The sequence below is a fragment of the Osmerus mordax genome, chromosome 28 (assembly GCF_038355195.1).
Source record: "Osmerus mordax isolate fOsmMor3 chromosome 28, fOsmMor3.pri, whole genome shotgun sequence".
NCBI classification, from domain to species: domain Eukaryota; kingdom Metazoa; phylum Chordata; class Actinopteri; order Osmeriformes; family Osmeridae; genus Osmerus; species Osmerus mordax.
This window is the reverse complement of record NC_090077.1, coordinates 5,953,603-5,970,510: the sequence shown is the minus strand read 5'-3', so window position 1 is coordinate 5,970,510 and position 16,908 is coordinate 5,953,603. Positions and strand designations below refer to the sequence as shown.

Sequence of the window (16,908 nt, the reverse complement as noted above, 5' to 3'; positions counted from 1 at the left end):
ATGCAGACAACCAAACAATAAATATTTCATGGTAGCACAAACTGATGTTTTATATAAAGACACAAAAACAGTCAGCGAAAATGCCTTTTCCAAAACGGGAGAACATGACTTCTCAACTCAAAATACAGATCTGAATGGATCAAGTCACCCAGGCTGTTTTTCATTTTAAAAAATGCCCTCCCTCATTTCTTCAAAAGTTGGGATGGTGTGTAAAATAAAATAAAAAATTCAAAATACTTTTGTGAGACAAGTTGCCACCAAGTTCCAAATTTAAAAAAAAATCCCTTAAAATTGTACATTTCCTAAATTGAAACATTTTATATGTTTTTATTGGTCTATTGTAAATTAAATTAAAATATTGAGATATGCAAATCATGAATTCTGTTTTTATTTACATTTTACACAGCGTCCCAACTTTTTGGGAATTGGGGTTGTATTACCTGCAAACATCAGTTTCACAAAATGTAACTTTGAATCCCTTCTGTATCCTTACATACTGCACGTTACAGTAATGTCATATTTCAGTTAATGGACCCAGCTTCTCTCAGTAACGTTAGAATCAATTTGTTAATAAGTTAGTTCAAATTGTGTTTTTTCAGTCAACACTCCTTCTCGACAACAGCAACAACAATTCCCGCCAGTTTCTAGATCTGCTGCATCGACCTAAGGTGAGGAGACACCTGTTGGAAAGAGACAGGAAATAGAAAATAACTTGTACTTACATATTCATAGGTTTTGAATGTTTGCATAATTTTTATTTTTCTGTTTGTGTGTGTCTGGTGCTGACCTCAAACTCAGTGCCTGTGCAGGACTTGATGTCCTCAGGGGTAAGTCCCTCCCATACCTCGACCAGTGTTAGACCTTTATCCTTGTCCACATCAAACACCGCCTGGGAGAGGAAGTAGGAAAGATTAACGTTGAGTCTGAGTTAGCATCAACGCAGCATCACAGTACAGCCCCCTCGTCAAGCACACACGCAGACACGAAATGCTCATTCATTCAAATGCTAGCCTGAGAACCAGACAAATCTGAAAACTCATGCTTTATTTCCTCTGACAGATAGGTCTGGCCGCCCTCCTGTTCAAATGGATTTGCATCCAACCAGAATCTGGTAGGTCCAATCACAAAATAAAATGTTTGGTTTGGGCCAGTTAATAATAACCTTTGGAAACTGAAAATGAACTGGAAGGTTACAGACTAATACGCATTTGCAAATTGGTTTGGCGATGCCAGGCTATGCAAATGCAAGTCTGTCATCAGAAACAGGGGTGGTCAAATAAGAAGGCATTATATAAAAAAATAAGAAAAGACATAGCAAAGGCAGTTTTTTAGACAGCGAAGCTCCGGAGAAAATCTTTGAAAGACTGAGGTCTCCAGGCTCATTAGAAGGGCAAAGCAACAGTCAACATGAACCTATAGAGATGTAAATGTCACCCTGTGTATCTCTCCACTTTTCATTTTCATATTTATTTGTCTTTGTGTCAATCCTTGTAATGTTTAATTCCTTTAGAATTATATTAATTCCTTTCGATGTATTTATGTTGCTTCTATTTCTGTAAACTATAATTGCATGGTGTGTAAGTTCAAAAAGCTAAAAAAATATATAAAACAGGACAACTTTAAAGAAATGGAAAGAGAGATGGGGAGGGGAGGGAGAAACACATAATAATAATGGAGATGCAGGAGAGAAAGTGGGAGAGATGAGTGGGAAGGGGGTGAGGTAAAGAACAGAAAGAGAGAAATAGTAGGTAAAAATTGAGCATTGAGTCAGCAAGTCCACAGCACCAGGTCATCTAATTGACTTTAATGAGGACACTCCAAAATGTCATTCTCTAGCCTACATTTGGTGAAGTTGCCACCATCATCATCATCATCATCATCATCATCATCATCATCATCATCATCATCATCATCGTCTCCATTAGTAGGATGTTATACAGTCTCTCAAGAAGTTATCGATTGCCTTTCAAACAATTTATAAAGGTAAAGTATGGTGTAAGTGTAAAACTGGATGTAAGCACAAAATGAAGGTTTGGACGAATTAAAGTTGAGTATTCAACAGAGCCATGTCATAATTTATCCAGCAATGCGACCAGCAAGAGTTCTCAGTTTACGTTTCATTGTAGGAGATGAAATGAAAAATGCTTTCTTGTGCAGCTCCCCATCCCAAAACTCCCATAACCTGAGCCAAAATAAAGTTATATTTCCACAATCATCTTATGGAGAGGTCCCCATTTTATAACTGCCTCCAACCTTTTGCACAGAGCCCTTAGCTCAACTTCATCCAACTATGTTGTGGTGAATTCTAACGTAATCGCTAATACTATTGTGTAACGCTCTCAAAATAAAAATTATTTGGTGGAATCACGGTACAAAATGGTTGTGTGGAAAGAAGTGAGGAACTAACTATGCAGAGACGAAGACAACCAAAATTCACGAATAGATGGAAGTTCACCAATGTAGACAAAGGATTTATGAAGATTCCCTACAATTGCTATACATCTAGAACCGCGTGTGAGGATTTAACAGTGATAATCAGTGCATTTTAGCCTTGGGTCACAAGAACACCTGAGAAATGCAAAGCCAGGTTCAAAGACCTCGGAATGAAGGCTGGAACATCTAGTGCCTCAGGTGTACGCACAATATATTCCTTTTTGTAAAATTTCAGTCGAGATAAAACCTATGGTCGTTGATGTGCAATACCACCATTAATTGTGGATTAAATCTTCAACTGATTAGATTTGTGTAGTTGATCTGCCTGAATAATGAATACACTTCAGATAAAATTATTTAAGAAATAATGTCATGTAATGACATTGCATTCGTTGGGGGGACAGCAATATTAATTTTAAGATTTTTAAGACATTTTGACATAACTTGGCTACTTCTGATAATGACTTCTATACCCGTGCTGTGTCTGCAAAGTCCTTGTTTGTAAATGTAACCCTTCATCATGTTGCCCACAGCCTAACTCCTCTATAATATCCAAGTGGCATTCATTAAGCAAGGCATATTGTGCAAAACAAAGGAAGCACTGGATTTTGATGATTGTATTGTAGTGCTCCCCGATCGGGGAAGGCATTTTAATGCACCCAAAATGTAAACTTGGGACACTGACCTCATTGATTGAATATGTATTTTCTCAGAGGAAGACTATGTACAATGTGTTGTGATGAGCCAGGTCTTAAAGGAGTAATCACTGTCTTCTATTAGCGACCCATTCAGAGCTTTGCTTTGGTAAGTTATGAATTTTGGAATACATCAGATGTGCTGAGCCAAGGTAATTGCATATCATAGACATGAGTGATGTAACCTCTCACTTTGCAAACAACCTGAACATTTACGCAATGGACATGCAATTTACATAAATGACATATTGCTCTATAAATAAATGTGCTTGATTGACTGATTGATTGGAATTGTGGTTTTGTAAAAAATGTATTATGTTGTGTGAGAAATCCCCTCCTCCTCCCATCACCTGCCCCCGACACTTTGTGAAATCTACGCAAACTCATAAAGAAAGTACACATATTTGCATACACACACATGGTTATAAGCAGTTACACCTTACAGTCAACAGCCATGTCAAGTTCTGAGGCTGAAGGCTGACCCAAAGTTCCAGGTCCCCGTTGAGAGGCTTGAATGTGTGTTTTTCGGGAGCAGAGTAGGTCTACCACTACTTCTGTTCTCATTTATTATTATTTTTTTTAGAGCGAGGATTTTAATTATCGTGAGGGCTGAAATAACCCAGACCTTTTCTGCCAGACAACTGTGTCTACAAGCAGACGGCAGGCCAGACAGTCTGAGTCTTCATGTTCTCCACTCTCCCTATTACTTTTAATGGGGCCAGATAGCCTAAAGTTTGCCCACAGATCAGTGACAGGATTAATTTGCCATTCAAACAATGAGATATTAGAAGGAATTAAAGTAGATAGTTTTATTAAAAAACAAAGACTATATCATCAGCTCTTTCAATGTATTTATGTTAAGGTAGACAGTTGTGGGGTTTGATTTGTTTGGGTCTAGCCTTATCATTGCACAGACAAAATCAATCAAGCACAGATAGGACACACACACACACACACACCACAGAAAGGACCAAAAATGTCATATTTATGGCAGGTAAGTCAGCCACAAACATTGTAGGACATGGTACCAGGTAAACGTCTAAGAGTGAAAGAGCACAAACAGTGACAGCAAAGCAAAGAAAGAAGAGAGGAAGATTTACAGGAGATGAGTGTTGTTGGTTGGGATGGACAACAGAAGGATGAGAATATGAGTTATCACTGAGGAAAGGTGAAGAAATCAGAATGAACGGTAGGTGGGAGGTAGTGGTAGGAGTATCAAAGTTGAGAGAAAGGACTGAACTCATTACGTTTTGCTGTCACACCCAATGCAGTACATTACTTCCTGTGGTACCTGAACAGCTGTCCCTTTTTTCTGCAAATTTTATATGAGATCCTATAGAAGTACTGTCTCATAAAAGGCTACAGCTACATCATTGTTTATGCTGTTGCACTTCAGGTATATGATGCTGTTTTTGTTGTTTTGTACCATGCAATATTGTAGTTGAGATGTTATTGTTGCAGTGTAGTCAGTGCAGTGATATGCCATTGATGCACTATGCATGGTAAAATACAGACTGTCCCTTGGTTCTAACCACAGAAATACTGTTAGAACTTCTACTCCATGATTTTCTGCTGGACTTTCTATTCATACTTTTTGTCACCTTGATCAAAGGTTCTAAAAACAGGGAAGAGGTAGGAAATTCTATAACCTTTATAAATGGTGACAGAAATAATCTTGCTGAGAAATCATGTTGTGCAATAGCTCTCATAGAAAATAACAAGGAAAAAAAAGAAAAGAAAAACCATGTGGAAAAACAATTTCATAGAAGGAGGGAGTGATCGAAAGAGGCAATGGGAGCGATGTAGCAACATGTGAGGACAGAAAGGTCTGCATTGATCACTTGGTCTCTCTCTGCTGGAGCTCACTGTAGGCTGCTACAGGCTGAACAACAGGCCAGTCTGCCAAAGAGCAAGCCTGGCTGGTGTCCTTTACAGACAATTGTCATTTCGCTTTTACAAAAACGATTGACCCTTCATGCTCTTGTTCCTCACAGACTGGTGTCTTTTTTTGTGCCTTGTCATTCAAAGGCTGTTCTGGTTTATCAGCTGTTTTTCTTTATTCAATGTCCTGGCTATTGTCCTAAAATGAGTCTTTCCCAGCATATCCTTGTAGTATAGCAACTTGTATGAAGAGCCTCCCCCTGTCCTGAAAATGACCGTAAACCTGTTGACCTCTCCGCAACTATAAATTATAGGTTACATTTATACCCTCAATGTTGAGAACGTTATTCTGTGACGTAACTGTGTTTCAGATGAGGCATCACTAACAGTAAGGGAGGCCATATGGTGGCCCTGTTAACCTCATTACTATACATCACCATAAAGAGCCTGGCAAAAAAATTATGGGACATAAAAATCGATAGCCAGTGTCCTTCAAGAAACCCACTTATAGGATTAGGGTTAACCCAATCAAATGTCCAGCCTCCTCACCGCTACCCTATTAAAAGCTATATTTCAGTCACTGGGATATGTATGGGTGTGTTCCCCCCTCGGTATCTAAGTGTCATCACTCAATCAGACTATCTCAAGTTAACCTGAATATTTGGGCTTTTCTGCTACATCACCCTCATCTCTAATTAAAAAAAGAAGAAATTATTTGGATAGGAAGAATGTCCGAGTTTAAAGTTCTGAACTTCATACTCACAAAGAAAAATATTTCACACAGAAGCTAACATTTTCTAATCCAAAATGATCCAGTGTAGTGCATAAAATATACGGTCACACAACAAAGGCTTGGTATTTTGCTCATGCAATTTAATAAAATATTTAATAATTTGTGCCCAACAGAAAAAAATTGGGTTGTTTGAGAAGATGTCAGTATCTACAGAGAGATTAAGACAACCTAAATTCAACCAGGCTGAGATGGAAGTTCACCGACATAGAGATTGAATATTATATGATTTATTGGGATATTCAGCGCCCTGCAACACCCCGCTATGTCTAGAACTGCATGGGAAGAATTAGCAATAGCTGTCACTGTCTTAGTCTGGGGTTTAAAGAACAATTAAGCAAAACAATGCCAGGTTCAATGACCTCAGACAAGAGGGGTAAGAGAATTGGACAGACACAGAGTGATTGGCAGTGCATGAGGTTGCTGCCTCTACCGTCACTAACAAAAGCGATTTGCAGGCATTTTGGAGATAGAGGCAGGATCATCCAACATCTATATATACTGTACGCACATTTTTCCTTTATTGTAAAACTGCTGGCGATGTACAACTTTCAGTCAATAAATATGCACAATCACCAGTAATTGTGTGTATAAATCTTCAATTCATTCGATATATGTAACTGAGGTACAATTATTTAATGGATAATTGTCTCCTATCAGCTATGCTGAGCCAGGGTTATAGACATGAGTGATGTATCTTCTCATGTTGCTAACGCTTTGCTGACACTTATTGAATGGAAAACCTTGTGATTCACATTGATGGCATAGTGCTACGTAAATAAGTGTGTCTGATTGATTCATGGCTTTTATTCAAATTGTGGTCTGGGAATTCAACTCAGAGGCCATTTGGGAGGAGGACCAGCACAGCTCTGAGGCGCTACTCCTTCTCCCAACACACGCATAAACTGCACCACCGACTCCATGACAACTCTGCACAACACATTTCAGGTGGTGTGAAAAATAAATACCTGCCGTGTCAGCAATTACACGGCTGCAAGAACAAAGTACAGCAGCACAAAAGCGTTTCAAGACTGACATTATGCATTGACTTTCTTCTGGGATGTGACGTGACACGAGCAAGGCACCTGAACAGCCTTAAAACACCAAATATTCTCGTCTCCTAGTCATTAGCGTGTGGGCCGCAGCCTGACCCTAACCCGACAAACCTTTTCTGTGATGATGCGATCTACACACTGCTTCCCCGTCAGTGGCAAGTTACACTTGTCCAGGATCTTGTGCTTCCCTCCCTGAGGAAAAAGGAAAAGACACAGAGATATTGAAGGTCAAACATGAATAAAACTAGTGAGCGAGGGACAGAATAGAGAGAGAGAGAAATAGAAAGACAGTTTGTCTGTGTGGTCTGTTAGTGTACTGCTGCAGTTGGCTTGTGAATGGTGTGTGTATTGCCCGTCTCCAGGGGCACACAACATGCATAAGCAAGTTATACAAGTAAGAAGGTGAGAGCAGAACAGCAGTCAACAGGTACACAGGTATTAGTAGACAATGTAGACCATCATTAACCAGATACCTGTTGACATAGTATCTTTATTATATATCGACATCTGGTCCCCAGTCCAGATAACATCAAGGACACAGCGTTCACAAGCAACCTTCACTGAACAACTTGCTTTTATGAAAGACAAACAAGAAATGTTGCATCTTGTACCGTGAATCAGTTAAGTCAGTGGATGAGTCACTTAACCACTTGTGTTCCAGCCATTTGGAGATATTCTAATGTGGGTTTAGAGAAAGTCTGAATGTTAAGTCCCTCTGCGAAGTGATGGAGCTCTCTTGGTTGAGAGGCATTAGTTAATCCATTACCAGAATCAGTCATTATATCATCTTAGTCATTAGCTTCAAAAGAGCATGGGCAAGGAGATGAGGAGACAATGATCTGAGCCCGGAACCATTAAGATGTTCAATTAGGGAGAGCATACAACCGATATGGAGTATAGAAATAGAATGGGTTGGTTGCGTGTGGAGAAAAAAAACATACTGTATCCAATGGGCCTTTAGAAATGTGTGCATGCACCCACATGCACCTCTGGAACGTGGCAGTGCCCCACAAGAGGGAGTCAAAGTTCAACTAGGGTGAGGGTCCTGGAAGGCCAACATGTCCAAGGTCACATGCTGGCCAAGTGGGAAGGCCAACACAGCTGTGCTGCATTCCAATGATTACATGTTATGTTCCTTAGGGTTGAGTTGCACTGAATGATTGAGCCACAATCCCCCAGAACACTATCTTTTTCCCTAGTGTTTCCTTTTAATATGTCTTAAACCCTTGCTTTGAATCCTTCCCTCCGCTCCTGGACTTTTTTGTTTCAAGAACAGTGTCTTAAACCACCCCTTGTATGAGCCTGGCAAATCATACAAAAACACCTTACCTTAGCAGAGTGCTCCATGGTGACAACCACCTTGGTTCCAGCGCTGGCCACCAGGTCCATTGCTCCACCCATTCCCTTTACCATCTTACCCTAAATACAGATAGACAGAATCAGATTTAGTCATCCTACGAAACACCTGCAAACATTTAAACGGTTTCAACCAACAGTGTGCGTCGTGTAGAGACAAGCCACACATACTGTTTACAGTCAACACAGAGGGGTAGGAGGTAAATTTGTTTACAGAACTTGTCAAATTAATTTAAATCATCAAAATTGAATTGCAAGTGGGCGTAAAAAATGTTCTGCATCTCCCCTCATTCCTCTGTGCGGTAGTTATAAACCTGTGTGACATGCAGATATGCCCAGAGGGCAATGGCTGAATTAAAATCCCATTTGCTTATCAATGACGCAGACCTTGGCTCCTTGTTCAATACCCACAAAATATATAAGCTACGCCTGGCAGTTCTATAAACACAATATATTTCTTGAGGCGGTTGTGGATAAAAAGAGGTAGGAGGGAGAGAAGAGAGGGTTGAGAGAATAGAGAGGTGGAGGAGAAACCTATAGTTCGAGACAAAGCCCTAAAATGTTTGACGTGTTCGGAAAGTAGCCAGTTAGGATTGATGAACGCACACATTCTCACACACACCATATATATATATACATATCTTGCATAGACAAGCTGCCAGACGTATATATATATACACACACACACACACACACACAGTTAGGTCCATAAGTATTTGGACATTGACACAATTTTCATCATTTTGGCTCTGTATACCACCACCATTGTTGAAATGAAACAATCAAGATGTGCTTTAAGTGCAGACTTTCAGCTTTAATTTCAGGGTATTTACATCCAAATCAGGTGAACGGTGTAGGAATTACAATACATTGCATGTGCCCCCCCCCCTTTTTAAGGGACCAAAAGTAATTGGACAATTGGCTGCTCAGCTGTTCCATGGCCAGGTGTATGTTATTCCCTCATAAAGGGAGTTCGTTATTTCATTGACAAGGAGCAGATAAAAGGTCTAGAGTTCATTTCAAGTATGGTATTTGTGTTTGGAATCTGTTGCTGTCAACTCTCAATATGAAGTCCAAAGAGCTGTCACCATCAGTGAAGCAAGCCATCGTTAGGCTGAAAAATCAAAACAAACCTATCAGAGAGATAGCAAAAACATTAGGTGTGGCCAAATCAACTGTTTGGTACATTCTTAAAAAGAAAGAACGCACTGGTGAGCTCAGCAACACCAAAAGACCCGGAAGACCACGGAAAACAACTGTGGTGGATGACAGAAGAATTCTTTCCCTGGTGAAGAAAAACCCCTTCACAACAGTTGGCCAGATCAAGAACACTCTCCAGGAGGTAGGCGTATCTGTGTCAAAGTCAACAATTAAGAGAAGACTTCACCAGAGTAAATACAGAGGGTTCACCACAAGATGTAAACCATTGGTGAGTCTCAAAAACAGGAAGACCAGATTAGAGTTTGCCAAAAAACATCAAAAAGAGCCTGTACAGTTCTGGAACAACATCCTATGGACAGATGAGACCAAGATCAACTTGTACCAGAATGATGGGAAGAGAAGAGTATGGAGAAGGGAAGGAACTGCTCATGATCCAAAGCATACCACCTCATCAGTGAAGCATGGTGGAGGTAGTGTTATGGCATGGGCATGTATGGCTGCCAATGGAACTGGTTCCCTTGTATTTATCGATGATGTGACTGCTGTGATGTGACAAAAGCAGTGGGATGAATTCTGAAGTGTTTCGGGCAATACTATCTGCTCAGATTCAGCCAAATGCTTCAGAACTCATAGGACAGCGCTTCACAGTGCAGATGGACAATGACCCGAAGCATACTGCGAAAGCAACCAAATAGTTTTTTAAGGCAAAGAAGTGGAATGTTCTGCAATGGCCAAGTCAATCACCTGACCTAAATCCAATTGAGCATGCATTTCACTTGCTAAAGACAAAACTGAAGGGAAAATGCCCCAAGAACAAGCAGGAACTGAAGACAGTTGCAGTAGAGGCTTGGCAGAGCATCACCAGGGACGAAACCCAGCGTCTGGTGATGTCTATGGGTTCCAGACTTCAGGCTGTCATTGACTGCAAAGGATTTGCAACCAAGTATTAAAAGTGACAATTATATTTATGATTGTTAGTTTGTCCAATAATTTTTGGTCCCTTAAAAAGGGGGGGGGGCACCTATAAAATGTGTTGTAATTCCTACACCGTTCACCTGATTTGGATGTAAATACCCTGAAATTAAAGCTGAAAGTCTGCACTTAAAGCACATCTTGATTGTTTCATTTCAAATCCATTGTGGTGTTATACAGAGCCAAAATTATGTAAATTGTGTTAATGTCCAAATACTTATGGACCTAACTGTAATATATATATATATATATATATAATGTCTGGCAGCTTGTCTATGCCTTTCCAAATGAATGTTAGGGGAAAGGAGAGAAGGCAGGCACAGGGGGAGGTGGTACGGTATCTAATGCTTTTCTGCTGTGTTACTTAATAATTAGTGTGTGTGTATGTGTGGGGGGGGGGGGGGGGTTTGCATAGTAACTGCAAAGTAGTTAACTACCCATCCAAATTCGAATGATTCGGAAAAAAAACACAGACAAGTATGTTAAATTAGGCTTTTAAATCGTGAGAAAATCAGCAGTCTTCTCTGTTTGAGACTGGGGGGGTGTGCCGCCTGTAGGCGCTTAAGATCCGCCCCCTCTAATTTATTGAATTTAGAAACAATGGCAACACTAAAGCTGGTGGTGTAGCTAACTGTAGCATAGATATTACATTTGATCTCAGGGCCCCTGTCCAGATTTCTCACAATATAATATAATATATAATAATCTGAAGGAGCCGAAGAGAGATTGGCTGAGGGATCTCTGTAGTTTATCTTTACCCCCTTACTTTATCCCAGTAAGAGACTGTATGTATGCCCCAGCTTCTCTCTGTGTCTGGTTCCATCTACAGATTTGCATCTGGTAATCGGAGCCCGCTTTGATCTCAATTCAACTTAATCCATTAATACCCAACCTTATCAAATGAGTATGTGTTCAGAAGACATTAAGGGTGAGGGAGACCAACCCATAGAGGGAGAGAAAGAAAGAGAAGGGTAGACAGGCAGAGAGAGAGACAGAAAGCAGTCAGAAAGAAGACAACGCTTTTTCATCCTGTACTCTATTTGATTTGCATCAGATCTGGATTTAGTTCAAACTCGATTCAACAAGTTACACAGTCGCACAATAACTGGCGTGGGTTGAAGGACAAATCTACTGCCTGCAAGACCAGAGACAGTAATTTCATAAATTTATTACACTATTTAGACAATGTTAGTAGACTAACTGGGACCAGCTTTAAAATGTCCTCTCTGCTCTGATTCTACCCTCTTACCTTCAGTAATTCCACACACCACGTTGGCTTTCCCTCCATTTTATTATTAACATGAACATGGGTGATATCGAACGTCCAACTTCCGTGCTGCTGTCTTTTATATGACAGTTTGCACACACTACACATAACCTACTGCAACCATGTGTAATTGCAGACACTTCTGCCTTGTGTAATAATTTTCCACTTTGCATAAGTGGAAAATCACCACAGAATTGTTACGGAACTAGTGCAGTGCCCATTTAAATGCATTTTTGGGGGATCTGGCAAACAGGGTGGGCGTCACGTGGGTTAGGGTTAAGCATTGCATCACGTTTTCTCCACTGGAAGGGCACCCTAGAGGGCACTTAATTACATTTTCTGGCACATTTGGACACTGTAGAGGGAACCTTATGTTTTATCTACCATAGTCCCCCCCCCCCCCAGAGTCCACCAATGCGTCACACAGCATAATAAGGTAACTATCTTCAGCTCTGCATTTCTAGAAATGTCCATAAGCCCCTTGTTGACTCATCCACCACATAATGCGAACTGAAGCATTGCAAGTAGTGTTAATCTCCTCTCCCTAAATATAGCATAAACCTCCATTCTAATCCAATTGGCAAACTGGTTTAGTTTTTGGCAAATTGGTTAAATTGGTTTGAGTTTTTTGTTGCAATAGTGTTTGTTCGAAGGTTTGTGAGTCCCATAGACCCAGCATAGCGAGCTAATGGGAAACACACACCTTCCTCTACTTACACCCCCGATCCCTCTCAATATCCAGTTAAATACAGGAAACTGAGCTAACTAATATGCTAGCAGATTTACACAACACTGCTGATTTGACAAGAAGTACTTCACTCAGATGGAACCTACCCTGCCATTTGTTCATTTTGTAGTTCTTTTCATCCAAACAAGCAAAGAGTACCACGGAACATTACTTCAAAACATTTCAAAAAGTTCCTGCCTCTTTCACTCTCACACACAATCTAACACACACACATCACTAAATTTTTTGTTGCCTGCTTCTCTCTATATAATAACTTAGAGAAAGAGTTTTTTTTACTGGTAATTTATTGACAAAGATAAGACACAGAATGACAGATGGCTCTACACTTCCACAAGTTGAACAGAACTTTACAACAAATAGTAGATAACTCGGGATAAGACTGGCTACTGAAGTGGATTCTGATTGATTAACCGAAGAGGTATGTGATTGGCGGTTTGCAGGGAGACCTGCAGCTAGTTGATAGTCAAGAGCTTAAACAGAACACATCCGCAGCGTATAAATATGTGTAGAGGCCACTTAACATGAAGCAACTTGCACATGTGTGTGTGTGTGTGTGTGTGTATGAGCCTATAACAACGAGTAAGCAAGGAGTTTTTACACATTAGTCAGCTTTTGTTGTGCTTGACTCATCACTCCTCCCAGCAGCGAAGCGGCAACAGGACTAACAAGCAACTGCTGTTGACGGCAGGTCGAACAGTAATGAATGTGTTTACTGATAATCTATGTGGGTGCACAGTAATATCTCTAATCAAACTGTGAAAAGGTTTCACCCGTGGGCACAAACTCCAATTAAGTTAACACCGAATTAACTAACCAACATCTTAATCATTGGCTGCATCACGGGCACGGGCATCACAGACACTGCACTAGTATAGAATAATTCCCCAACAAACTGCTCCAAAGAAATACTCATTTTCATTCTCTTTTTGAGAGTGACAAACTGTTCATCCTGCAGATCAAAAACACAAGAACAAAACTTCACTTTGACCTCAACTTCTCCCAAAGCTACCAGACAACCCAACCTCCCTATAGCTACCCCTTTCCCCCCCTCTCCTCTATGTATATTGGGAAAACAGTATATAATGACAGAAAAGACGCATTTGAAGGCCAGACACTTATCTTACAACCCTCCCGCATGGGGCATAGCTCCATATTTTCTAGATGGAGCCGTAATTCACATTCCCCCTTCCTGACAGTTTAACATTCGGACACACAAAAAACACACAGCGCTGCACAACAACATTTTAATGAACCATGAACACGGTAAGAACCAGCCAGCCAGACACACACTGTGTAAGAGCACAAGACCGGAAGAAGAAGGCTGAGAGGTGCCCATCATGGCCACGCAATCCCTACAGAACTACAAACATTCAACACTTCCAACAAGAGTTTGCATCCAAACACCCTCTCCTACATAAATCTAATATGAAGAGTTCTTGGGGGGTACGGTTGGCAGAACTCATCAGAACGTCTCAGTAAGGGCAATGGTCTGTGTCCTCCAGGGAAGTTGGCTTCCTGTCAAATGTGTCTCTCAGTTTCAAGACAAAATATTGTAGGTAGGGGTGTTCTGGCTGGGTCTGGAGTATGGTTCAAGAGTATGCCATGGTGAATTAAACAACATTTATAGAATATGAGTCAGCAGTGCTTGGCTGCTCCGCCCTTAGTCTTTCTCTAACGTCGTAAACCAGACTACAAATCCAATACTATAAATTCCATCATAGGCCAGGCAGACTGCAATTTATCCCCAAACAACAATCCTCTCCTAAGAGCAGAAGAGCTGCAACAAAAGAGAACATTATGTCCACAAATGTGATCATCTATAATGCAGTGGTTGTTGTAGATGCTTGTGCCTGAGTGGGGGACTGACACTTATCACTCAGAGAGTGATTTAAAAGCCCTCAAGCGTATAATGTTAATCTGCATTTCCCTTATTAAAAGTGCTGGGTTTTGACATCATCGCAGCAGAATACGACAGCATCCCCTAGTCCTAAATAAACCATCACCAATTTGATGCTTTACAAATCATCTTTCAATTTGATTAATTTTCATAATTGTAGAGGTGGAGGGTGGTTATGTTGCCCAATCCATCCAGTCAAAGTGATAAAGATTAATAAACCTCATAAGCGTACTTTAATTTATGTGTATGTTAAGTGCTTTATAATAATACATTTAATTTCCCAAGGCGCCTTTCTCGGCACTCAAGGACACCGTACAGAGGTATATAAAAAACATTAAAAGCAGCAGAAAAATTTGAAATACCATAACATTAAAACAACAGAAGGAAGCAGTGCAAATGAAATTACATTGAATAGGCAGTAGTAAAGAGATGTGTTTTGAGTTGTGATTTGAAATGGGGGAATGAATCAATATTTCTGAGTTGGGGTGGTGGTGAGTTCCAGAGATGGGGAGCAGAGCGGCTGAATGCTCTACTCCCCATGGTGGTGAGACGGGCAGAGGGGACAAACAGCTATATGGAGGAAGAGGATCTGAGGGAGCTGGAGGTAGTGGGACCCTGGAGGAGATCAGACAAATATGGGGGGATGAGGTGGTGGATGGCCTTAAATGTAAACAGAAGAATCTTGTATTGTAAAACTGGACCGGGAGCCAGTGGAGCTGTTGAAGGACAGGAGTGATGTGGTGGATAGAGGGGGTGCGGGTTATAATGCGGGCAGCTGAATTCTGGACCAGTTGAAGTTTATGGAGGGATTTCTGAGGGAGGCCAAAAAGGTTGCAATAATCTAAACGGGAGGTGACGAGACAAGAATGGCAGCAGTGTGGGGGGTAAGGGAGGGGCGAGACGGTTGATATTGCGCAGAAGAAAGTGATGATGTTATTGATGTGGGGCTGAAAGGAAAGTGTGCTGTCAAGGATGACACCCAGACTCTCCTTGGGGGATGGCGAAACGGAGGAGTTGTCAATAATAAGAAAAAAACTGTCGGTTTTGGATAAAGTGGATTTGGTGCCAATGAGGAGAACCTCGGTTTTAGCACTGTTTAATTTGAGGATGTTTTGGGTGAGCCAGATTACATTTACATTTAGTCATTTAGCAGACGCTCTTATCCAGAGCGACTTACAGTAAGTACAGGGACATTCCCCCGAGGCAAGTAGGGTGAAGTGCCTTGTCCAAGGACACAACGTCAGTTGGCATGACCGGGAATCGAACTAGCAACCTTCGGATTACTAGTCCGACTCCCTCACTGCTCAGCCACCTGACTCCCCAGATTCTTATTTCAGTCATGCAATCAGTAAGGGAGGTGGGCGGAAGAGTGGACGAGGGTTTGGTAGAAAGGTAGAGCTGGGTGTCATCAGCATAACAGTGAAAGTGAATGTTGAATTTGCGAAAAATTTTGCCAAGGGGAAGGAGGTAAATGATGAAGAGTAGGGGCCCCAGGACAGAGCCCTGGGGCACACCTGAAGTGACAGAGGAGGGAGTGGATTTAAAACTCTTGAGTTGGATGAACTGAGTGCGGTCAGAAAGGTAAGATGTGAACCAGTTTAACGGAGTGTGGGTGATGCCGATCAAAGATAGCCTGTTGAGGAGGGTGGTGTGACAGATGGTGTCAAAGGCTGCACTCAAGTCGAGGAGGATGAGGATGGTTAATAGTCCAGAATCAGCTGCCATGAGGAGATTGTTAGTGATTTTGAGAAGTGCTGTTTCAGTGCTATGGAGTGGGCGGAAACCGGACTGAAACTGTTCATAAAGGTTATTGTGGGATAGGTGAGAATGGAGTTGAGAGGCAACTGTTTTTTCCAGGATTTTGGAGATGAAAAGGTAGATTGGATATAGGACGGAAGTTATTGAAGTTGGAAGGGTCGGCACCAGGTTTTTTCAGAATTGTGGTTATGACATAACTGGGCGTAAAATTATAACACCCACAATTTAACTATGAGACCGCTCATGCCCATTGTGTAGCCCACACCCCTTTCCTTTCTTCATTTAATTAATAAAAATAAACATTATTTTGGTGATAGAACCAGAGCCTTTTTTGTTGGGTCATCACTGTCCAAAACCAAGTCCCTTATCCTACTACAATAAATACACACATATTTTGGTCTTCATCAAACCTTTTTAAGTTTAACCTGTGACAGACCCATTCTTAAGACACAGGTTCCAGTCATTTTAAGACCTCAAGTTATATTCTATATAGCAGACAAGTTGGCATAATGCCTAGACATCACTAAAAGCAAACAAACACTTTAACACAGCACACTCATTAACCAGATTATTAGGTACATCAATATATTACACGTTGGACACCCCTTTGCCTCCAAAAACTACATTATTTGGGTTAAGGTGTCAGACGCATTGGACAGGGATGTTACACACTGGTGACATCACTCAGTTGCTTACAGACTGCATGGTATTCATGCTGAAAACAGTTTGTTCTATTTCTTTGAAAGTATGCTATATTAAGGTCTGAGGACTGTGCAGGGAACTTAAGCTGTGATGTTCCTGGTACCATTCTGAGATTATACATGCTTGGTGACATGGCACATTAACCTGCTGTAAGCATCCATGATAAAGGGTAAACTGTAGCCATGAAGAGATG

General features: G+C 41.0%; 1 protein-coding gene across 2 annotated transcripts in view; it reads right to left on the bottom strand.

Annotated features, from left to right (window-relative positions):
- Nucleotides 1-20: 20 nt before the first annotated feature.
- The window catches only part of oxct1a (3-oxoacid CoA transferase 1a), a 36,756-nt gene continuing 19,868 nt past the window's right edge, over nt 21-16,908 (bottom strand). For both annotated transcript variants that reach the window (XM_067231529.1, XM_067231530.1), the window contains 4 exons: nt 8,184-8,273; nt 6,966-7,046; nt 788-889; nt 21-680 (listed from right to left, as the gene is read on the bottom strand). In XM_067231529.1, coding sequence (XP_067087630.1) covers nt 645-680; nt 788-889; nt 6,966-7,046; nt 8,184-8,273 — 309 coding nt within the window. In that variant the 3' untranslated portion in view covers nt 21-644. The remainder of the gene's footprint in view (nt 681-787; nt 890-6,965; nt 7,047-8,183; nt 8,274-16,908) is intronic.